A 26135-nucleotide genomic window follows, 5' to 3' on the forward strand; every position below is an offset into this window, starting at 1 on the left:
TTTCAAGCTAACTTATTAACCGATTGCAGGGGCGGATCCAGAATTTGTGTAGAGGAAGCGTAATTATGAGAATTAGTGTAAAAGGAAAACAGATTATGACATGTTTAATGAAAGAATATGATAAATTTCTATATTTTAAAAATATGTAGCAGATTACAATAGTAGTTTTGTTTTGTTTTTTTCCTTGAAAAGGGGGAGGTGGCATACGCTCATTACGCCCTTATCTGGACCCGCCCCTGGAACGTATTTACAATTTTTCACGGCGTGCATTATCATATTATCTTCTTGTATTGTATATTGTGTTTTTTTTTCTACTAATATCTGTATAATTTTGAAAATAAATAAAAATCATGCACTATAGGCTACCTTACTCCAGCAGTGAAATGCATATTTGAAAGTGAAAAAAAAAACAAGCCGTGGCACTGAAGAGAAAAAATGAAAAATGTGCCGTGGCACTGAAAGGGTTAATTAATTAGCAGTGAAGATTTTTTAAATGTGTGGACTCATACATATAAACAAACTTTTTTTAAGTTTCATTTTTGTAATGATTTCATGATGGGAATTATAAAAATCCTTACAAAAATGAAACTTAAAAAAAGTTTGTTTAATTCACTGCTAATAAATTAACCCTTTCAGTGAAAAATATGGAGGGGATAATAATTGGGAGACCGAGGTTGACAGCAGCGACGAATTAAGATGAAGTATGATGTTTCTATTGCGGAACCTCTACAAACATGGTTCCGAGTTCTCCCACCAGTATATGTGGGCTATGTTGGACATGAGAACTTCGCTGAAGAAACAGGACAAAAAAAAATAAAATAATAAGTTCAATGTGTTGCGGTCATATTATACTGTGCCCGATGAAGCTCTTTTTGTTCTTTTTTTTTCTGTTATTAATAATATCCATTGTAGAATTGCATGACCGTGTTTTAAGCAGCTTATTATGGGATTTACATATTTGAAAATCTCACAGTATTTGGAATAAGTAATTTACGCAAAAATCAACTATAGATTTGTTTTCTACTTAAAATTTATTCCGAGCAATTAATATATTAAAGTGCGTTGCATTTATTAGAACGCCGCATCTACTATCTACAGAAATTATTTTTAACTCAAAATAAAACGCAGGCTCCTCTCGAGAAGAAAATGGTTTGTGTCTTTAATCCGCTCTCATTAAATAATTTTGACCGCTCTTTAATTTTTGTCAAAGAAGTCTATTTAGAGACTGAACTTGACTTAGAAATCGTCGGCAACCAAGTTACGTAACCAGGTAGACATTTCAACATATAATTACCAAAAAAACACTCCGCGGGTTATTCTCCTTGCAAAGTTCCATTAAGATATCGCTCCGTCGCCGATCATACGCCATGCCAAATATGTAATGTTTACTTTGCGTACGACATGGGCGTATAACAATATTAATGCTATTTAATATGTGTAGAACCGCAAGATTTCAATGATTATATGATATTAACTGTTTAAATTTTGACGCAGAGAGCTGGACTATTTTGTCTAATTGACCCGAACATTCGCACTCGCAGTGAGGAAAGCTCAATCGAGATTTGCCAGTTTATTTCTCTCGATCTGATCCTTTTAATGAAGATGTCGGGAGCTTCTAATGACGGATTTTTGGAGCTGCAATGTACACTTTTTGTGTAGTAAGTATAGATTACAGTGGCGGATCCAGGAGAGGGTGCATGGGGTTGACATCCCTCCTTTTTATTGAAAAAATTCATGTGTGATTAATTTGATCCCACTAATTTATCTTTCGTACATAAAATACAAGCATTGTGTACATATATGTTAATTACTACATGTACATGTACATAAATAAAATAAAATGGTAAACACACATGTACATACATGTAGCAAATGAAGTATTTAAAATAGAAAATAAACAGAATTGTTAAATTATTATGATTTCAAAGCAGATACATAAACAATGTGTCTGTTTCAACGTTAAGGATGAAAGGAGGTCATGTGGCATATTCATCACATTTAGAAGGTAATCTTGAACTATCAAAAAGGAGGAGCATCCAGTGAAATAAAGTCATGTTCTTGGGATGCGAGTAGATACATGAGCTAACACATACACTTGTACATGTTCCTAAAATCCAGACTTCCCTACAGACCATAGACCTTTATCCCATACCCCATTATAATTATCATACCCTATATCACACCCCTAGACCTGTATCACATACTGTATACCACACCCGTAGACATATCTCATAATGCATATTACACCCTAGACCTATATTGCAAACCGTATATCACACCCCTAGACATATATTGCATTCTACCCTAGACCTTTATTGCCTTCTGTATATCACACCCCTAGACTTATATCGCACACCCCTAGACCTATATCGCATACCGTATATAACACCCTAAACCCATTTCAAGTACCCTATATATCACACCCACAGACATATATTGCATACCTTACATCACACGCCTAGACCTATATCACATACTATATATCATACCCATGAACCTATATTGCATTCTCTAAATACCACCCATATACCTATATGGCATATCCTATATCACACCCCTAGACATATATTGCATATCATATATCATACCTTGCACAGAACATATTTGAAGTACATTTTGTATAGATAAAATATAAGAAAGAATGAACATGACATGCAAAAATCTGTTTGATATGTAGTATCAACCCTCGACCTATATCACCCCTCGGGCCAGTGGCCCTTCAGTTTATATAGGTGTCTCCTGTTGATACTGCATGTACTATTCAGTGTGGAATTTAGAGAGATAGTAATACAATGTACATGTGTATTATATCCATGTAAGTCATAACTAATGATCAATATGGTTCTTTTTAGTACATTGTCAAGATATACCAGATACATTTATTTAGAACGCAGATCATAAAGTAAGAAACAGGATTTTCATGACGCAAGAAAGATTCAGTTATGTTTGAAATTCTGTGTCCACGAAAGTGCATTGAAAATGTGTTGGATGTCAAGGCTACCAAAAGTAGACCTTTTCTAAGAGCAGATTTTCATGGACATTTTTACATGTACAATGTACTAGGTAAGTGTTGAAGGTATACATTATTTATTCATATACTTTGTATGTACACAGATATTTAAAATTTTCAAAACTGGTGATAGGTATACTGTTTTTATTGCTAGTGTAGAACAGTGTAGCCATATTTCTTAGCAAAATTTGCAGTTTACATCTGTATGTCTGTGAACAAGAAATTTACCTTGAAAACTAACAAAATACATGTGCATGTACTCTAACTATGGTTATTGCAAAAAAAATGAGTTTTAGTACAAATCAGGGGTGCCTTTCCAAAACTAACAGCCAATTACTATGTTTTATAAAATATCAGGCACTTAGACACTACCACAGCATGAAAGCATGCATGGAGTAGGTGGAAAAAGGGTAAAAATAATAAGACCCTTTTCGATTCATTCTCTCACAATTTTAGAGTCAAACCTTCGTGCGAAATAAGGTATTTTGAGAATCAGCCATCTGATGCTGAGGAGAGAACCTAATACGGCAGGGGACTGAAACGTTCCGGATACCATTCTTCCTTTAAATTACACCTGTTTACCAGCACATATATTATATCTGTCTATATATAAATGCTTAACTTCATTTAAACAATATATCCACCAAATTTGAACTTGGTGTGCGAAACAGTGCGCCTAATGTAACTGTATAGTGCACCCCAAAGTGAACAATACGGAAAGAAAAGTCATCGCATTGTATAGCTTGGTCAATAGTTTCCCTTTACCTTCGATTTCTAAGTTCAGGCCAAGATATGGGACTGACTTCACAGGGTCTGTAGTATCCGTGATCAAACGCCTTTGGGGATAGATGCGAGGTGTCGAATCCCCGAAACTAGGATTGTTTAACGATAAAAAATCATCTTTAGAGTGGAAATTTAGAATAAAAGATCTAGCTTAACGATGTTCCTTTCTTGGATTAGATCAGCTATTATGCCAGCCTCGTAAGAATGAAGAAATAAGACAGGAAGTAGAGTAACACAATTTGTTCTCATTAAATACTGGACGTTTGTTTAAAACGCGTCAAACTCACTGGTCAAATATGCTGTGGATAAACAATTTCAGCATTTTGAAAAAAACATTATTCGATATGTTCGGAAGATGATTGGAATAAGGTTTACAAAGTATATGGAATCTCTTACAAGAACTGCATATTTGTATTCATTTGTTAAATACCCCAACATTCGTTTGTCCCACCACGCCCTATCCCAAAACCTCAGCCACCCCACCTGTAACAACCCAAATCCTTACTGAATCCGCTCTCTTAACAACAGAAACAAGAAGTGTTTTGAAAACCACAAGTTGCTCGTAAAGCATAGACTTAAAATTAAATATGAAGATAAATTTATCAAGGTAACAAATATTCGAATGATGATGGAAATGATATAATCAAAGGTCAAAGACTAGACAGTAAAACCGGCATACACAACAAAGAACACGTAACTTAAATGACACGTACAAAGAAAAATGGTAAACTAGCAACCCTAACTGGGAGTATGGACCAGGTGTACTGCTGGAGAAAACGTTCTCTGTTTATCTTAAAACACGTGGCTAATTTTCAAATTTTAGTTACCTTTGGTGCAAAACCTTATACCTGTCTATGTAAATATATTAAAAGAGCGTCCATGCAAAATCCATGCAGGGTGTGGCCAATAACACATATTGTTTTCAAACAAATTGTCATTCTATATTTTTGAAAAACATATTACATAGATAGCATTAAAATTCATTGAAAAAGGGAGATAACTCTTTATTTTTGAGTCCAAATTTTGTTGCTTTATTAGAAAATGTTTAATTTTTTCATTGTCAACTAAAAACAATCTGTGCACTATTTGACTCATATGTGATAATAAGATTACATTGGAACGAAAGCTTCAGTGGAATCAAATTTACCAGGTGCCACCTGCATGGACTGCCTTGTTTCAACATGGACAGCCTTTTAATTGTATACAACTCTCAACAATAAAATCTTGAAAATTCACAACTTTACTGGTGTTGGATAGTGTATTTCCAAAAACAATCTAACTATAAGTCATTCACGTTAGCATTTCCACCATAATGACTAAATGATTATTATATAAAAATATTGCTTTCAACGTCCACAAATGTTTGGTTGAACTAAGAAAATCGAAGAACCGATGAGATATATAATCTTTTATGTTCAAACGAGCTTATGTAATTTTACATAAATGTATTGAAAGCAATACAGACAGACAAATGTTTATATACAAAATGCATTTATCAATGAAATATTTCGTTTTTTAAATGTAAATGCGCCGAAAAAGTAGAAAACTGCAACTGTCGACAGTATGAAAAAGAACATGACACAACTTTTCTTCAGTAGATGCAAAAAGTGCGACATAAGACAAGTACCGAACAGTCAAATATCAAGGAGAGAAAACGTTATTCAATGTTAAGTGGTCTAATTGCATAACTATTTTTGGAATGCCTTACATTAAACGTATCCGTGCATATATACTAAATAAAGCCTAATACAAGAGGTTCCAAGGAGCCCGAATTTCTCACCTTGTTAAAGTTAACGTTTACAAGATATTGGCTAAAAACTGCTAAAAATATCATTTTTCGTTTTTCAAGGTCAGTAACTCTAACAAGGAGTCGTGCGACAACAATGAACTCTGCACACTTGTGTAGTCCCTATTATAAGGATCATTCCAGAAATTGAAACTTTCTTTCTAACAACACAGTCGTCAAGATATTGGCTGACAACTAAAAAAATCTAACTAAAAAAAAACTTCATTTTCGCCTTTCAAGAGTAATAACTCTAACAAGGAGTCGACCGACAACTATGATTCCAGTAGACTTGTATAGTCCTTATTATAAGGATAATTTCAGAAATTGAAAGTTTCTATCTATCTATCATAATTTTCAAGAAATTGAACATAATTTTTCACCCTTCAAGGGACATAACTATATCAAGAAGTCGTCGGAGAGGCTAAACCTAACAGTTTTGGGTTCTGACTGACCCCTTTGTTCTAAATTTAGTAACAGCGGCCAATAAACATTACAATATTATATATAACATACAATATGGCACAAACGCCTAACCCCCAAGGCCATGATGACATTGTATGAAACGATCCCAGGAGCCTGAATCGCTCCAAGATGTTGGCTGAAAACTGAAAAAAACAATTTTCACATCTGAAGGGCAATAACTTTAACAAGGAGTTGTCTGACAACTTTGATCCCTGAAGACTTTTGTAGCCTTATGATAAGGATTATATAAGCATTGAAAGAATTTGGATAAACCTAACGGTTTTGGAGATAAATGCGGAAAACTAATGTCCGACCCCTTCGTTTTATTTTAAGTAACGACGACCATGTTTTTGATGGATAAAAAATCCCCACATCACAAGGAACATTTATACCAACTTAGATTCTTACTGGTTCAGTGGTTTTAGAGAAGAGGAGTTTTGACGCCAAGTGAAGGTAATATGGCTAGGTGAGCTAATAAAGTGATCCCTACAAAACCTGAAAACCAGTTCAAACCAGACATTTTTAGGCTCTTCATATCAATTTCATATATTTTGGACCTTGGAAAACCAGAGACTTTCTTAATCGAATCAAGTCGTAAAGAGGATCGGTTATGATAAGATTAAGTGTAAAACAATACCTCTAATACTGTAAATGTACTTTAATTCGTTGATATTAATTTTCGTGGATTAGGGAAGAAACACGTGGATTCTTTATTCTAATTTGTGATTTGGAGCTTTTCAGTATACACTAAAATAGAAATATCTTTTTCGTTGGGAACTAAATTTTATGGTTTGGCATTCCCATTTAAACCACGAAAATTGGTACCCCAGGAACAATAGTTTTTTTCACAGTATGCAATTTCCAATGACACAAGACATCACCTAATACCTCATTTATTATTAATTACATATAATATTCTAAATATACATCAAACAACAAGCTATTGAAAATACTGACAGGCATTTTTTATGTGTACAAACTTGCATAGAAAATAATTGAATTTATTCAAAGAATTTTAACTCCAAATAGATGTATATCTTACACAAAGCATGCATGTGTGAATGGGACTCATCAGTAGGCTTTCACACAGACATTACAATATTGTATATAACATGCAATATGGCACAAACGCCTAAACCCCCAAGGCCATGCTGACATTGTGTAAACTAAAAAGGTTTTATGATTTAAGTTAATTTAAAAAAATATTGAAGTGAAGGAAAATCTGATTTATAAGCACGTTAGAATTTGTTACATCAAAACCCCATTCGAGCAAATGAAAGTATGTAACCCCATAGCAAATAAATTCAAAAATCAGGAGACGCTACAAAAATTCAAAAATAATATCTCCCAATGAAAGATGGTTAATATGATTTTAGGCTGCGTCTATACAATAACGGAGCTATTTCGTCGTGTTGTTGTCAATGACACCAATCAACAGGGATATGCGAGAATTCCTAAAACATTTTGTCTGCGTTTGCGTTAAAAGTTCGAACAATTATTTCCGAATAATGTAAATTACGAAGGACATTTCATATAGCAAATTCATCTTTCAGATTCCCTACATATATAGCACGACAATAACACTCTCTCCTTATTGACAATAACACCCTGTCCCTATTGACAACAACACCCTGTCCCTATTGACAATAACACCCTGTCCCTATTGACAACAACACCCTGTCCTTATTGACAATAACACCCTGTCCCTATTGACAACAACACCCTGTCCTTATTGACAATAACACCCTGTCCCTATTGACAACAACACCCTGTCCTTATTGACAATAACACCCTGTCCCTATTGACAATAACACCCTGTCCCTATTAAGTTTTAAAAAATACACAAACATATTAAATCATCTCCATTTTCGCATCCAAATTAAATACATTACAGAGCATATAACAGACTTCTTGACACAAGACAAAATGTGTAAATTGTCAACAAAGTTCAAATTTTGTGTATATAAATCAGTTTATCCAACTCCAGGAATAAATAACTAAACAAAGTTTCTAAACATGCAGAAATTTGTATTTTTGAGTCGGTTCGGCCTTGTGAGTTTCGTCCCCTCATTGTAGAACAAATAAAAACATCAAATACAACATTAAAAATTAATTTTATTGTCTTCGTATAATGTGGTTTCCTTCACAAAATTTCATTACATTATTTTCTGATAATCGTATACTTTAGAATAATAAAAACTCATTAGAATTGTTGTAGCAGCCTCTTATATTCACTAATTATCTATCACTTGATTATATAATTAAGCCATATCTTGTAGTACACTGTTAATATAATCAGCCTGTGTATTCATAGAAGAAAGTGCGTGCAACATGTGTTTTCACGTAGTTTTAAAAATGTGGACTCATATATTTGGGGTCAGTAAGAAAAAAATATATATATTTGTTCATATAAAAACACATGAAAACATATATTTTACAATAGAACGAAATGATACTATTTTCATACACGAAGTTCTATGGGAACCACATGATAACTTTTTAAACCATAGAATGGGTTTGTACTTTTATAAACGTAGAGCACTTGACTTATATTCATCATATTGCTTTTTCATGAAAAGAAATGTTTATCTGCACATTGACAAATTTCAAGTCAACATTATTTAATTGATTCCACTTTCGAGGAAAGTAATATGTGAATTTAACATGTTTTTTTTTTAACTTTGAAAGTATTAATTGCACGATAATAGAAATTTATAAACTCTTTGTGCTGTTTCCAATCATTACTATTTTTTAAAATAAAATGAAATAATTTGAGATTCTTCTTAGAATATCATTCAGAATGAATTACAAAACTAGTGATATTACTTTATTACTTTCTTTGCTTTCTAATAAGACGTTATCTTGTAACTTATATGTGATCGTTGATATCAATTTACAATTCTTAATTACTTATATAAAAACCAGGCAAGAAGGTGATTCATTTCATCTCAAGCTAATCAATGAAAATGTTCAAATACTTTTAAGTCATAAAAAACAAGTTTTCTAATGGTCATTTCCTTGCATCTTCTATATATTTTGAAATATTTTTGACTGGTTATTGTTTAAATTTTTTGGCGGGAAAAATACCAATCCTTTTCCGCAACCAAATTTAAGAGTTAATATCTCAAATATAACCATCTTCCATTTGCACTTTTATTTCCAAATAGATTGTTTAGGCCTATGGAAGTATTTTCAATAAAAAAAAAATTGGATTAAGAAGTGAGTGAATCACCAATCATAAATGTCTGCCTGGTTTGAAGGCAGAACTGCACTAAAGGGACAATCTATATATTTTTTGTACAAGTATTATTTTTTTCGCAAGCAGAAATGTTTTTGATCAAACATTAGAAATTACGAAATAAAAAAGTGTAACTCCAAAAATTGGGTTTTACATAGGGAGCAACTCCTTCTAATATCAATAGGGAATTAGAGGGAAATTTCAGGAATTTACAGGACATTTAGTGGGAGGGGCATTTCCTTTAAGATATAACAATTAAAAATAGTATCGATCTGATGTACTGTGCAGAGTCAAGCATCAATATTTAAAAAATGTGTACATGAAATTATAACAAGAGGCTCTGAAAGAATCTGAAACGCCCACCTGGCAAACCATGCCATATTAACTAAGTAAGTTAAGGTATCATATTTTGCCACCATATTTGACAAAACATTGCTGAAAAAGTGCATTTGTTGATGAATGAATGCTGTAAGTTACAAGTGTATTCCAACGCGTCTGAGGGGGCATTAACCTAGTATACATTTGCTGATAAAGAACATGACATTAATTTAAATCATGGCATTTATTTGATTAACCTCATTTACAACATTTTCATTTGGGAAAATGGCTGCTCAGAGCAAACTTTCGTCATCATCAATCAACTACGAATACTGTTTCCAGAAAAAACCAAAAATCATTGAATTCCGATCAACTGGTGTAAATGGTCGCAATATGGCAAAATGGCTGCATGAAAAAAAGCATTTCAATACTGCCAGAATATCATATGTATCTTATAAGTAGTTGTCATCTTCATCTTTCACCTATAGTGAAAAAAAACAAAAACAAAATTGTGATCCCTATGTTTAGTAACGATAGCTATGCTATTCCATCAATGAAAAAAATTTGGGCAAAATACCCTAAAAACAATTATACTAACTTTCAATGAATTTTTCGAATGGTTTTTAAGTTGTACACTTGCAAAAACGACAAAATAAATGTTCAGGGACCATTACTCTTACATCGGGTGACAAATCATTTTGAAAATTTCGGCAATGGCCCATCGCCTGATGGTGAAAAATATAACCATTTCCGAAAAAAGATTTTTGAAAAAATAAAAACATCAAAAATAGCCCAAAATGTCGAAAAGGGGCAATAACTCCAATATGAGTTAGGTCTTACTAACCACTTTCGGGTCAAATGGCCCCCATCCCCTACGTAGTACCTAAAAACACACTGAACCTAGACTTATGCATTGTAGGTGCATTATTTGTGTGTATTCTGATCAAAAGTAGTCAAAATAAAGCTGAGAATGTGTACTTTAAAACCATATATGTAATTTACTACAGAAGTGTATGAATATTGTTTATATGTGTGAGTAATTAGCCTCCATGCTGTCAGTTAGCAGAAAAGGTAAAAATGTGGATTTTCAGTATTATTTATTCAAGTAAATTTGTGAAGAATTTCTACAGTCATCGTTCCATTAGCATAATAATTATGAAAGCCTTATTTTCCTAGCTTTGAAATGGTATGCAACTTTAAGATGTCATTTGTCCTGGGAATTCACAGTGAAAATGAAAATTTTACTTTTTTAACATGTAAAGTAATGGTAACGTTAGAGTGCTTAGTGAGACCTTATATCAGAATTTGGTTAAATCAAACAATTTTGGAGATATATTAGTATAACTTCTGACTGACCCCATTGTTATATTTTTAGAAACGGCGAACACGTTTTCCAAAAGATCAAAAATCGAAGTAGAAACTTTGTGCAAGATACCCTAAGAACGAGCATGCTAAGTTAATATTCATTCGATACTATTCATTCATATCTTGTATACAACGACAATGATGAACGCTAACGCCAAGTGATGGCAATAACTCATTTGACCTATGACCAGGTGAGCTAAAATGATAAAACCTATTTGGGGAGTAAACATGTTAAGATAATGGAAAACAAAAACTACACTTTCTATAGGAATTAATTTTAAAAAATAAAATAATTAATACGGGAATGATGCCATTTTCAGGCAAAATATCTATATAAATTATACCAGCTACATACCACACATAACCAATAAAGGTAATAACTCGTACACATTATATACAATCGGTACAATATTTCAGTAAGCAAACTAGGCGTTTTCGATGAACTTTTATATCATATTCAGATATTATATTAACTATATCAGTGTTTATTCTATATGATCGTTATTTATATATAGGCGCCTATGTACATTTTATCTATTTATATATTAAATGTATTATTTTTTTTTCGTTTTTTAATCATATATTAGTAAGTTATTATTGTTGTTGCATGCAAAACATTTATGTAGTTACTTATTCATGTAATATGGGAGAGGGCATTTGTAAATTAGAGAGGGTTAATTTTAATTGTATTCATTAATCAGCTGTAATTGATTATATTTCTTTAAATAATCATTGTAATCATTAATCATTAAAAAATCTAATTACATGTAATTAAATTGAATCCATTACATTTCAAAAAACCCTGTAATTCTGATTACATTATGATTACAATGGAAATATTAAATGGTATTTATGGATAATGCATTAAGTGTCAAAAACAAAAAAAAAGAGTAAAATGATTGTTAATCATTCAATGCTTCTTTATGTACATTTTTCATTTATTTTTTTGTTCCCTTTTTGTGAAGATATTACAAAATGTTAATTCAATACCAAGATGTAAAAAAAATCTAATTATTCTAATGAAAAAAGTCAAAAGATCTTATACATTGTTTTTTTTATGAATTTGATAAGAAGTACAAAAGTAAATCCAAGGGTATATTAAATTTTATCCTCTCATTGCAAATATCCTTGGCTAAAAAGAGAAAATTTTCCGACCACACTGGTGCAGACTTAAATTTTAAACATTTCAAAGATTGATGGTGATCAAATGCAATGATTCTTAAAAATTCGAGTGAAAGTCACTATTTGATATATTGAACTTGTATATATTTTACAGGTCTGTGTGGTTTAACAAAATGGTGGAGATTGATGTTCAACTCTACTTTAAAAAATAATTTTACCTGTGAAATTCAAAGAACTTAAGACCTTATGAAATTACAAGTAACATAAACAAATGTTCCTAACATTTCAACTATTTCAGTTATTTGAAAATTCATTGTAATCATGATTACTTGCCAATGTAATCATTAATTCAATCAATTACTTTCAGAAATGCTGTAATAATTAATTTAATCAATTACTTTCAAAAATGCTGTAATCATTAATTTAATTTGATTATACATTTAACAAAGTAATTTAATCAAGAAAGTAATCTGACCCATCTCTAATATGAATTGAAATACGTTTTGTCCAATCCCTTTGCTCTTTATGCAATAAAATATGTTCAGTTCTTATTCAACAAATGCAACATTGATATAAATCAAATACACATATATTTTATGTATATTTTTTTTAAAAACTTGTTGAATTGCTAGAATATTCATAAAGTACCTTCTGTCAAAAAACATTATATGGGTCAAAGAGTGACAGATACAGAAATTTCAGAAAGGGAGATGACTGGCTAAACACATATATATAATTTTACAAGCAAAAATGGGATCTGAGTCGCAACACCCAAGATGTAACTATGGCAAGGTATTTGCCACTCATTGGGACACGCATTACATACCTTTTTGTCGGTGATCAAAAAAACAATTTCCTAGAGGACATGAAGATTTATAAGCTGCACGAAAGATATGTACTTATCACTTCAGTGATAGTTTGGCAACACACAGGACAAGATCTATCTTTCAGGTCATATCCACAGTCCAAACAGCATATAAAATGACCACATGGTAAAAACGTTATACAGCGGTTTTGCTCCTGACACACCTTGCACAAAAGCTGTTCTTTCAGTCTTTTATTTTCAATTTTAAGTTTTTCTGAAATATTTTAAATAATGTTAAAGTTCAAATACACGATTGACATGATTTAATGTTTCCTTTTCATTGAAGGAAGCTGGCGTTTTTTTATTGCAGTTAAAGTATATAAATGAGCATGAATGAAAATGAGAATACTGTCAGCAAGTATAAAGAAAGGGGTTTTGGTAAACTTACTATAATTTCGTGGTTTTGACATGCGTGATATGTACACTACAAATATAAAATAATGATAAAACTTATTAAGATCACAAGTAACTGTTATTTTATTTGTGAGTTGTATTGTTTTTGTTTTTTGTTGTTGTTGTTGTTGTTATTGTTTTTTTTTGTTTTTTTTTTTGTCTTAGTTTATTCGTTAGTCCTAGATTATGTTTTCTTTTATTACTGTTCGAATGTTGGTTTATTTGGTATCTTTTACGGTAATTGAAGACTGACGAATATGTATTACCCACGGGTTAACGCTTTGTCGAATTTATAAACATGTTTTGTTATTCATTTAGGAGGTAGATCTAGGGTAAGGAACATAACTTTTTAATCAATGTTATGTTTTTTTTTCATATTCAATTCCACCAAAGCTTCTCAAGCTTTCATTTGAAAGCGAATGAAATTAGTCCAAGTTGCTCTGAAACTTACATGCGATTGATGTAAAATGCTGAATACAAACGTTTCACTGTGCCCCTCGCCTTAGGCCCATCTGCTCAAATGGTATTATTTTTTTTCCTTTAGAATTTAGAATCTATATAGTCAACAAATGTTTTGATGACTATAATTGTTTGCCTGGTTTGACGTTTGAAAACAAGTCTTTTTAATGTCGGATAAAGAATTAAAATGGTGTATATTACTCTAAAAGATGCGTACCCAAGTGAGAAAGCCACTCCGTTTCCTGATTTGTAGAATTGTCTACAGGATTGTTGTCTTGGTCTGTATATTCGGTATCTGTTTTCTATAAGGGAACGAAGGAATTTATTTCAAATCAAGTATATTTACAGAAGTTCGTTAAACGTAATTATATGAACTTAATTTGATTAACCTCAATATCTTTTTACTCCGTAAAGTCAAAATGGTAGAATGTTTATGTTATAACAGGGGTAATTTATTTCGTACAAAACATGTACCTTGATATTTTCCTGTATGGATTTCACAAAAACATTCCCTTTCTGTGTAACAAGATACTGACATTTAGGACAACATTGGACATGCTCTTCCCAGAGGTCACTACCGGCTTCTAACTGTTGTAGTCGTAGTCCACCATCGCAGCAGAAGCATCTTACAATATCGTCGTCACCTAAATAAAGGAATAAATTGTACCCAAACTCAGTGAGTGGATGGTATATTGGAATCACCTTGTCCTTTTGTATAACCCTCCGAACTCCGATGTAATTATATCGGCGCTAAATGGATGGATTAATTTAAAACCTTGGGCGTGTCTTTTATATAGATGGGAAATACGATTTCGATTAATGCTTAATATCAATATTAACATCCTAGCATTGTGTAATCACACAAAAAGCTTAACAAAGACAAACAAATTAGATACTGAAATTTTCTTGGAGTGTTTGAAAAAGTATCGGAAGTAATCATATACCACTAAAAATTAAAGCGGTACAGAAAAAGCTGAAACAATATACCTCCTGAAATGTGTAACGTTCCCAATCCCACGCACACGATACACGAAAGCCACACGAAACACGTTGCAGGAAGCACGATAAACGAATGATCGTGTCCGCCGGAAGTATTCTTCTCAGTAATTGGTATACTTCGAAATCTAACTTACAAAACGAAACTAATAATAATTCATGATACACAATGTACGTGTTCGTCGATTTTGTTTATTGCTAACATCTTCCATGTAATTTTACATTAATGTGTATTATGCTTTAATAAACACATTCAAAAAACACAATTTCTAAATGTCTATAAATGTTTTGATATAAAATCACGTTAATTTTCGTTATAGATGGTATGTTGCGAAAATGTTGTCATTGTATGAAAATATAGAAAGTTTTTTTTTTAAATTGAAGAAAAATTCTAAGAAAAATTCAGTTGATAAATTGTTTTTACAATACAATTATGTTGCTTTGAAAATGAAATAAATAGAACTATTTTTATGTGTAAAAAATGTCCATATTTGTTGTATATTGGGAACACATTTTCCATGTTCCAGGAGAACAAAAATACCAAATTTCATAAAGTATTGGTAAAAAGCACTATATTTTGAAATAATTGAGCCTTTTTTTACTGATGGTATACCATCTTATTGGTATAAAAAAAGAAAATTTTCATTAGTCTCTGAATATGAAAATTTTAAAAATTTCAATAAATTGGAGTAAAATATACCCAATTTTAAGATAAGAGTATTTTTTCATTATGCGATACCATCTCATTGCCCTAAATATAAAAAGATCATTGGGAATACATTTTCCTTTTTCCAGAAGAACAAAAATACCAAAATTTCCTAAAATATTGGTAAAAAGTACTATTTTTTAAATAATAAAGCTATTTAACTATTGCGATACCATTTTATTGGTCTAAAAAAGAAAATATTGCATTGTTGATATGAAAAATGTCCATTTTATTGTACATGGTACATTGCGAAAACATCTTCATTAGTCTCTGAGTGTGAAAATATTGAAAATTCATAGAAGTAGGGTAAGATATACTCAATTTTTAGATAATGAGTGTTTTTGACTGATGCAATACCATCTAATTGCTCTGAATATGAAAAGGAAGTAAATTTCATATGAAAATGTCCATATTCGTTGTATATGATTCATTGGGAACACATTTTCCTTGTTCCAGGAGAATAAAAATACAAAAATTTCATGAAGTATTGGTAAAAATCATTCTATTCGAAATAATTCAGCTATTTTTGCTAATGTGATACCATGTTATTAGTCTATTAGAGATAATGTTGCATTGTTGATATGACTGGACTGAGAGTATAAAAAAAATGAAATTTTACAAAATTGGGGTAAAATATACTCAATTTCAAGATAAAAGAGTGTTTTTTTGGCTTATGCGATACCATCTTATTGCTCTAAATATGAAAAGAAAGTAATTGTTATGTGAAAAAATGTCCATATTTGTTGTATTTGGATAATTGGGAACACATTTTCCTTGTCCCAGGAGAAGAAAAATACCAAAATTTCATAAAAGTACTCTTTTTTAAATAATTAAGCTATTTTAACCAATGCAATACCATTTTATTTATAAAAAAAATAACATTACATTGCTGATATGAAATATGTCCATTTTATTATACACGGTGCATTGCAAAACTATTTTCACTGGTCTGGGAGTATGAACATATTGGAATTTCTTAAAATTCGGGTAATACATACTACTTTTTTATTCTCAAAAGACAAACTATTACCACTAGGGAATGATCGCCATGAACTCAAAAACAGTTATACATGTAGTTCGGGAAATTGCCCCCCCCCCTCGATCATTCCGGAAGGCCATTCAAATATTTACAGTATTGTATTATGTGTACAAATAATGTTCGAATGTTTGAAACCAATTAATTCCTACATGTATTGATTCCTGACAAAATATTGTCTTTTCAATGTAAAAGGAATATTGATTTTGGCATAAAAAACGAAACTACAACGATATTCCGTAAAATTGATCTACCATAGGAGCTATTTGTATCATCCAATTAGAATACAGAACCGTTGCACGAAGAACGTCGCACGATACACGAAGAACGAAGCACGAAGTGCGCACATGAAAGGCACACGCACACGAAGCACGATACACGATTCCAGGATACATGCATACGAAGCACGCTAAAATGGGAATGTTACACGTTTCAGGAGGTGTAAGAACAAAAGATAAACTTAATACAGGGCTCACACTACTGGCGATTCGGGCGAAATAGTCGCCCTGGAGTCGCTCACTTCGAACTCAGACGACACCGAAAGCGAAGTAAAGTCGCCCTCTCATTTTCAGACATCGTCAATGATCGGAACGGTTCTCCGTCTTTTAGAGGTATTTTGACCAGTGTTATCTTTCTTTCGATAACAATTCATACAAAAATGACGCCCGTTCGAGAAAATAAATTGTAAAAATTTTCAAAATCTATCGAATTAACGGTTACAAGCAAGTATTTTAATCAGCTTTTTGTTTCAAACGTTTAAGAATAGATACGGAATGAAGATTTTTCACTTCAGCATACGATAATTCATGCTTTATCTTTCAAATTTCGTTACAAAACGTGCAAATCTATGGTGCGGGTTCTTTACTCAATTGATAATTCGGTAGAAAACCCGAGCGTTTCTTTTGATCTTTATGTTATGTTCCACAACAAAACCGTGAATTCGCCATGTCGACTATTACTAGTCTTGATCAACTTATATCAAAAGAAGGGACGATTTTATCAAGAAATCATTATGGATGAAGTGACTCAGGAAATAAAAAAAAACAAAATGATAATTCCAATAGAATGTCACAGCCTGGAAATTTTCTATTCCGGTGCTGCTAAAATACAAAATAATAAGACAATGCATTGCAAGAAGCTTTGCTTTGCCCAATCATATATATTAATTTTGCTGTAATAGATTTGGTAAGGGAAAGAGGTATAGATTAGAAATTCCATTTCATGAATATATAAGTCAATCATTCAATCAGCAGGATGATTTCATTTTGTCCAAAATATTTAGTTACTTACATATGTAACTTAGAGAAAAAGTAACATTTCTCTTGATAAAAGAAAATAAATATATGAAAATGCCTGCTTATATTGTGTGCATGTAAGTAACATATAGCATATAATTTTGAAAATCATTGGTAAATAATACGCGCACGCATTCACTTCTCCCTAGTGTCTCTCTGAAAGAGAAGTCACTTCTCCTGTTTTTCTCTGTAGCTTGAACCCTGCTTAATATATTTAAGCGAATGAAGAACTACTACATCTCCAGAACTTAATACTCAGTGGTCCCTTTCTGTTTCACAAAAAAAACTTGAAGTGTAAAATTATGACGTTATAAAGGATCAAAGTTTTGTGACGTCATAGCGTACGATTTATTCAACTCTTTTGTGAAAAGGGATTCTATTGCTGATACAAATAGACGAACAACAAATATGGCCAGGAAAATGAAATCTATCTCTATAGCAAAGGGTATGAATGTATTTGAGGAAAAAAATACGTACTTAATTATCTAACTCTAAATTCAGTAGAATACTGTTACATGTTAACAGTCGGTTACTTCTACGACTTACGAGTAGAGGATACTAGCGACATAGTCTCTTCCTGTCCTGCTCCTTAATTTCTTGGCACTTCAAGTTGTTGAGGTTTTAATCTATGTACGTGTTATGTATTTAAAATAAAACAAACTACTATGGGTTCCAATTACATTTCTAATAACGGTTAAAAGCATGGGTCTCCTAACTTAGAGATTATATGTGGAGATTAGCTGGTCCATGGAAGGCACTTACGTATACAATAGTCGCTTACAGAAACCAATTTAAAGATTAAACACAACTCTACATATAAACATGCTGGTTATGGGTATATGCGTCTGTGTCTAAATGCCCCGTAATTGTTGTAGAAAATTCGCTTGTTTCTATTTATGCATCGGCAGCAACTACAGGATTTCGCATGAAAATGTTCTTTCGGTGTCTAATTTTGTAGTTGTCACCATGAATTCGTGTGTCCATCTGCATCATGAAAACCAATTTGTTCAACGTGTCATAACTAAAGTTCGTGGATTCTTGAATTCGTGATTTTGAGGTGTTTAGTATACACATCAATGGAGATTTCCTTTTCGTTGGGAACCAATTTTCGTGGTTTGACCTACCCACGAAAACCACAAAATAAGTACCCCACGAATAATAGTACTTTCACATTTTTTTTCATGAAATTCGGTACAGATGTGATAACTTACATATCACATGATTTACATCAGAACGTTTAATTTTGATACTGCAACCAAAAACGTAAATTAAACTATTTTGAAGTTGTCAAGATCCGCCATTGTTTATTGGGTTAATCTTATATACTATTTTGAGTCAGAGGATGTTTTGATGGAAAGAAATTTTATGAGTCTAAGATATATATTGTTCTATCAATACCTGTGTAGAAGAATCCTGCTTGTGCTAATCTTTGTGGCGTCGATTTGATAGTTATATTCAAGCTGCCAAACGTCAACAGCCTAGATTTATAATCTTTATATTTATGATGCCTTGGATTATAGTGCTGTAGAAATAAATTTTGTTAAACAAATTATTTACTGAAATACCTTATCATGCGTTTAAATACAAAACTCAAGGCATTTATAAATTTGTGGTTGTTGGTTGTCATTTTGTGTTGTATTATTATACTGCTAAATGGAAGTAAATCTATACAAAAGGAAATAAATACATAGTAGAAAACTGGTTTCCTTGATCTAATTACAATAACAAGAGTCAACCAAGATAGGTAAATACAAAAAATACCAGATTTATATATTGTAAATTTCGAAATGCTGTACACCTGTTTCAAGGAGTAACCTCTCATCAGCAGCATTAAACCTAAATATGTAGGAAGATCATTATCCAAAAATTAGTTGTATACAAGAAGTACTCACAACTGGAACTATCGAGAGAAGTTCTACCATATGCCATGCAAGGAATGAAGCCTCGGTGTTTTACTTATTTATTTGTCAATTGCTGGAAAACTCGTACTTTATCAATTTCGTTGTTGTTTTTTTGCAGCATTTGAGAAAATAGTTTAATGACTTTTGGAAGAGAAATTAAGGGACCAAGATTCAATATTCGTATCTAAAATAGTTGATTCTGAACTATATTCCAACTTCAGAAATTGTATATTTATCTTTAACATGAAACAAAATTCAGTAGATTCAGTACTTTTAAAATTGTATGTATGAGATAAAAAAACACAAATATTACTACTATACTAAAGCTTGTCTATATGCTTGTCCACCTCTACAAGTACTACCCAATGAGCGATTTACCTACACTCAAACAATTATTACTAATATCCGTATATATTTAATGTAGTTACTTCATAACAAACCGACAAAATAAAGAAATTTCAATATTAAATGTTAAGTAGCACTCATCATAAGAATCATACAAAATGTGATTATATATATATATATATATATATATATATATATATATATATATATATATATATATATATATATATATATATATATATATATATATATAGATAGATAGATAGATAGATAGATAGATAGATAGTTTAAAATGTCATAGTAAGCAGAAAGTGACATGTGGTATTTCATGTAACCCATGTTCATAGGAGGTAAAAATTATATAGAATGCACTGTAGATTTCAAAAGTACGGGGGATAACTCTGTTGATGACACTCAAATACGATAGAATCTGTTGGATTGTCAATGTTATTTACCTCTTAAAACCAGGCAGATATGATTTAATGATAAAACATTTCTCAATATAGACCCATAAAACAATTTAATCACAAAAATAAAAATAAGTAGCCTTTTTGGGGAATATCACATTTTTCAGATTTTGCATGATTCTTACAAAGACTGCTACTTAACATCTGATTATTGGATTTTTTGTAAAGTATCATTTATACATATTATTTTTTACATACCTTCTTCCATTCTGTTTGAACCGATTCAATAAAGTTTTGACCTCTTCTTTCAAGAAGGTATCGACATCGTGGTGAATGTCTAGCATGCTCAGTCCATGGGTCATCATCTGAAGTCCATTCACTCAGACCGATATCGCAATGAAAGCAACGTACATAATCATTCCTGCCTACAATTAAAATATACCTTTAAATAATGAATTATTTTGAGGAGGTAAAACTAGGGTAAGGCACATCTCTTACAAATCATTAGAACATTTTGTTTTAAATAAAATCTTGACAGGTTTTTGCGAAATTTAATATACAAACATTTCTCTTCAATCGTCAAATCTAAAACAATGTCACGTCAAATTCAACGTTACGGAAATTGATAGACCTTACAAAGACAATGGTATATAAATCCCTACAAAAACAGCTGGTGCTAACAGGTGAAATAAGTACGTGATCAAACAGTGATCAAATATACTGGGAAATCAAGTTCTGCTGGTGTGAAATGCAGATTTGGTTGGGTTGTGTAAAGCGCAAGTTAAGAAATATCATGAATAGTAAAACCATTGTCTTAAACCATATACTATCACTAATTTCCAATTGCCAATATTCTAATTACCCATAAGGAATTTGCCATTTCCCACCCAATTTAACCGCAACTGCATATTTCATTTTCATGTTATCAACTATTTAAAGCAATATTCGTATTCTTCTTATTCAAAATCATAATGTCCATATCTTACCCCCCTATTCTCAACTCTTTTCCCCATCCCTCACATGCCATGGGATAGCAACTATGCCTCATATAAGTACTGTATATAGTTTTGGTTTCATGAAAATATTACCTGTAAAGAAAAAACCTGCTTGTGCCAAGAGGCGTCTATTTTGAGAATTATTCGAACTCCAGTGCCGAAAAGAGTCCAGTCGGTTATTGAGGGTCCTCTGTGTTGAATGCTGAAATAAGACAAAACCTTACTTGAAGTGTGCATTGAGTATTGCAAAAAAATGTAGATTTTGTTGCTCAACATTTTCAGTTTCATAGCTATGCAACAATGACTTAAATCGTTTGGCACTTAAAAAAAACTAAATAAATCTTTAATAAAAAGGATGAGTCAAATGTAAAATAAACTTCCCATTTTATCTTCATGACACTTTTACTGATGTGATGGAAGCAGTCTAGTAAAGGGCATGGCGCATCATGCATGACTTATCCCGGGCAGTTGCTTCATTATTTTATGACAGGGTGAGTATTTGTTTTTTTTTTAATTAAACACGTTTCCAAATCTATGTAAAGCCAAACCTAGATTACCATACCCAATTATATTATTATAAAAATATTGCAAATCAAATGCTACATGTAAGATATTGTCTTGAGGCCATATCCATAACGTCATTTAGGTGGGCAATATCTAATCTAATTATACATGTAGTGCCGATGTAATTCTGAGTTTAAAAAGAAAGATAAAGAGAAAATGACAACTAAATCCACAACATGACACCCAAACAAATGGCAAACATCATTAGATCAGTTATACCAAATACATGGCTACCAAGGCAAAATTACACCCAAAGCTGTGCAAACCAATTTCGCAAAAAGGACCCAAAATGCACATCACCATATACTGAAATATATAGAGAGTAACCTCTGTCTTCTCCTCCCCCCAGACTCCAGACTCGAACTTACCACAGGATGCTCTCCATCATGTCCACTATAATTCAAACCCGTGTCGGTAGCTTAAAAGATAAATTATAAAAAAAACAAGCCCATACAATTGAATGGGCAAACAATTTTTTTATTGTTCTGGTTTTTGTTCATCAAAATAAGTCATAATTCGTACTGTACATTTACATGTAGTAACAAGCCGTACACCCCTGTTAAAACATGCAAGTGACTTTATTTTTGTTTCATTCTATGAACATATATATTTTTAAGATTAAGGATTTATTCAGTAAAATGCATATAAAAGAGGAGTTTGATCATTCGGTTATTCTCATTATGATCAACCCTATTTTGTTCCTAAGAAGTTACATTTCATAGATTTAACAAAACCATTAAAGAGGAATTATATGATTAAAACGTATTGTTCGTTCTTAATTATTTGCAGGAAAATAGGGGGTAACATAAACTAACTGTTTTCTAAAATGAATCATTTTATGAGAAAAAAAATCACCATAATTCTCATCGAAACACAGGGGATATATAGAAATCACCCGACGTGTGTCGGTCTGTCTGTCTGTTTATTATATATAGCAAAGTTAAACCCCAAAATAAAAATTATTTATTTTGTTTCAATTTGAAGCTTTGCCTGAAATATACATGCATGAGGAAATGTTATTAAAGTCAGAAGACCCCAACTAAATGATAAAACCTCGTAGCACAACTAATCTAAACCGTTCAATAGATTTTAATAAAATTTTATAGAGATATTAGGCCTCACTAATAGTAGATGAGCATAATAGAATATAAATACTAAAACTCTCAATCTGAAGGCAGATAATACAACTTCAAAGTTTTACATTAAATTCCATGAGCTTGTCCCAATACTTTTATATGTGATTTGTTAAGGTTTGTGTTTATCCTTGATAATATATATTTTTATATGACTATCAATTCTACATTTAATAAAGTCAAATTTTATATTTGAACATTGTTCGAACAGCATAATACGTAATTGTTCCCCTTACATTTAATCAATACTTTTAGCAAAGCAGTTTTAAGTATACATTTACGCGAGGACGATTACCCTACCGGTGCACCAGGTCCATATTCCCAGTTTTTAGTGGAGTCCGATTTGCTCATTTGCTTTTCTTTCTTTGTATGTATGATTTTAGTTACATTTTGTTTTTTGTTGTGCATGTCTGTTTTCCATGTCTGGTGTTGGTCACTGGATTACATTCGTTTGATTACCGCTATAACCTTGGTTCCCTTGATTACAATGAACTCTTTATTGACAAAAAGAGTACTCACCTTCTGCCTGGGCTACAAACGGATGCCTTATGTTGGAGTTGTCGAGTGGGACGAAGTGATTTTCCAACGAAGGAGAGGACGATGATGAATCAGTAGAGGACATGTTTCTGTTTGTTAACTGTGATCCTAGAGAAAATATGAATAAGGTTGGAATAGAAACAATTCTTCTTTGGGATAAAACATAACATCAAATATTAAACTTCATTTGTAGATTTTGACAGTTATCTTTAAAATTGATCAGAAGATCATGGAAGAACACAATGCTAGTACGTGAAGTTACAAGCATAAATTGAAAACAACTATATAAAACTTAAAACCCTTAGAATAATCACACACACAAACACACACACACACACACACATATATAGAAAGGTTTAAAAAATTCCCAACGATGTTAGAACTGTCAAATTTTTGGCCGTACTACCATACATCGTGTACTAGGTTACAGCCCTAGATTAATCCTACGAGGAGGAATGATTACGCCAGTGAAAGCTATATTTTTATACAGCCTAGCTGGCCGAGTGGTCTAGGGCGCTGGACTTTGTGCAGGCGGAGTTGCCATAGATGTCACAGCGGTATGAGTTCGAGTCCCGCGGAGTGAACGACCAAAAATTTGCATCGCAAATTTGACAGTTCTAACGTCGTTGGGAATTTTTCAGACCTTTCTATACGTTTACATATCTTCTTTGTATCAATTTGATCCGATGGAGCAGTGTAGCGTGTAGAGTCGTCACATTCTGAGACATATATATATATATATATACATTTTGGTGTGATTGTTAAACGTAGTAAGTTTTTATAGACAAAATGACACAGAAGGTGACAAACCCAACAAAAATCACTTTAATTTCTTATTTTCTATTCAGACAGGTTACAAACCACATAACATGCAGTTTTAGTGTTTCATTCGGTTGTTAAGAATTTGATATCGAAAATATACATTGCGCATGAAATAAGCACCCTGGAAGAACATTAATTGTTTCTACTTGTACTATTTTGTTGCTTTAAAGCAAAATTTTTGATGTAAATCTTTACAATGAATAAATTTATAACCAGTGTATTTGCCACAATTCTAGTCTTACCGAACATCTATACGTACAAGACACTTTTAACAACGTTATTTTCAATCAAATCGTTCCTGTTTTTTGTGATAGGGTTGTGGAGAGTTGAGAAATTTATGAAGTGTCTGAATTTTTATAGTCTAGTTTTCTTACAACGAATATATGCATGAAAAAATAAGAAGAAAAAGAAGAAACAATAAGTTTATGCAAAATAGATATGTCGAGTTGTTCATGACTCAGTTTACCTGTTTTACTACTCGATTCTTAAAATAGTGTTAATGCATTTCATTTAAGAATGAAATAAACGTTCTTCATGAGATATAATCCAAATAAAATCAAATCTATACGTTTACATATCTTCCTTGTATCAATTTGATCCGATGGAGCAGTGTAGCGAGTAGAGTCGTCACATTCTGAGACATATATATATATACATTTTGGTGTGATTGTTAAACGTAATAAGTGACAGTTTTTATAGACAAAATGACACAGAAGGTGACAAACCCAACAAAAATCACTTTAATTTCTTATTTTCTATTCAGACAGGTTACAAACCACAAAACCATGCAGTTTTAGTGTTTCATTCGGTTGTTAAGAATTTGATATCGAAAATATATACATTGCACATGAAATAAGCACTCTGGAAGAACATTAATTGTTTCTACTTGTACTATTTTGTTGCTTTAAAGCAAAATTTTTGATGTAAATCTTTACAATGAATAAATTGATAACCAGTATATTTGCCACAATTCTAGTCTTACCGAACATCTATACGTACAAGATACTTTTAACAACGTTTTTATCAATCAAATCGTTCCTGTTTTTTGTGATAGGGTTGTGGAGAGTTGAGAAATTTATGAAGTGTCTGAATTTTTATAGTCTAGTTTTCTTACAACGAACATATGCATGAAAAAATAAGAAGAAAAAGAAGAAACAATAAGTTTATGCAAAATAGATATGTCGAGTAGTTCATGACTCAGTTTACCTGTTTTAGTACTCGATTCTTGAACTTCCATAGTATCATGTGGGTGACACTGTTCATGGTTAAAAACCTTCAAAATATGAAATAAAATAGTGTTAATGCATTTTTTTTAAGAATGAAATAAACGTTCTTCATGAGATATAATCGAAAAAAATCAAGTCATAGCAAGTTATCAATGACATGTTAACTGTACACAGAATAATAATTTGTTCAGTTACCGTATTTATATTAATGCATAGGACAAATGGTAGCATTATTTCTGTTAATACATTATGAACACTAAGACAAATGAATTCAGTTGTAAGAAGCAATGGGTATATATATAAATATAGTCTCAGAATGTGACGACTCTATTCGCTACACTGCTCCATCGGATCAAATTGATACAGGGAAG

General features: G+C 31.9%; 1 protein-coding gene and 1 long non-coding RNA gene across 5 annotated transcripts; one reads left to right on the plus strand and one right to left on the minus strand.

Annotated features, from left to right (window-relative positions):
* Window positions 1-2700: 2700 nt before the first annotated feature.
* On the plus strand, window positions 2701-12344 carry LOC148613241 (uncharacterized). The gene is made up of 3 exons (XR_015923298.1): window positions 2701-3063; window positions 6375-6494; window positions 12239-12344. It is a non-coding gene; the product is annotated as an uncharacterized LOC148613241 (long non-coding RNA).
* Window positions 9827-25805, minus strand: LOC148613242 (baculoviral IAP repeat-containing protein 7-B-like). Of its 4 annotated transcripts, none has more exons than XM_088586518.1 (11): window positions 25745-25805; window positions 23699-23824; window positions 22415-22464; window positions 21576-21684; window positions 20746-20912; window positions 19233-19356; window positions 14276-14445; window positions 14019-14103; window positions 13338-13373; window positions 12984-13163; window positions 9827-10079 (listed from the first exon to the last, which is right to left on the minus strand). In XM_088586518.1, exons 1-11 carry the CDS (start codon window positions 25773-25775, stop codon window positions 10069-10071), a joined length of 1089 nt encoding a protein of 362 aa, XP_088442644.1. In that variant the 5' UTR covers window positions 25776-25805; the 3' UTR covers window positions 9827-10068. The 4 variants fall into 4 exon arrangements, with proteins under 4 accessions (XP_088442644.1, XP_088442643.1, XP_088442642.1 ...); XM_088586517.1 differs by having other exon boundaries at window positions 12911-13163; XM_088586516.1 differs by having other exon boundaries at window positions 9827-13163.
* Between the last annotated feature and the right edge of the window lie 330 nt (window positions 25806-26135).

The sequence above is a fragment of the Perna viridis genome, chromosome 6 (genome assembly GCF_037379345.1).
Source record: "Perna viridis isolate PV_CMFRI_1.1 ecotype Kerala chromosome 6, ASM3737934v1, whole genome shotgun sequence".
Taxonomy (NCBI): Eukaryota; Metazoa; Mollusca; class Bivalvia; order Mytilida; family Mytilidae; genus Perna; species Perna viridis.

What these genes read in the sequence shown, in the direction of transcription:
- LOC148613242 (XM_088586517.1), bottom strand. Translation starts at nt 25,775, where the DNA reads ATGGAAGTTCAAGAATCGAGTACTAAAACAG. An exon ending in AGAATCGAGTACTAAAACAG is followed by an intron (nt 23,825 to 25,744) that starts GTAAACTGAGTC and finishes TATTTTCTCTAG; the next exon opens with GATCACAGTTAACAAACAGA. An exon ending in AGCAGGTTTTTTCTTTACAG is followed by an intron (nt 20,913 to 21,575) that starts GTAATATTTTCA and finishes TTTTAATTGTAG; the next exon opens with GCAGGAATGATTATGTACGT.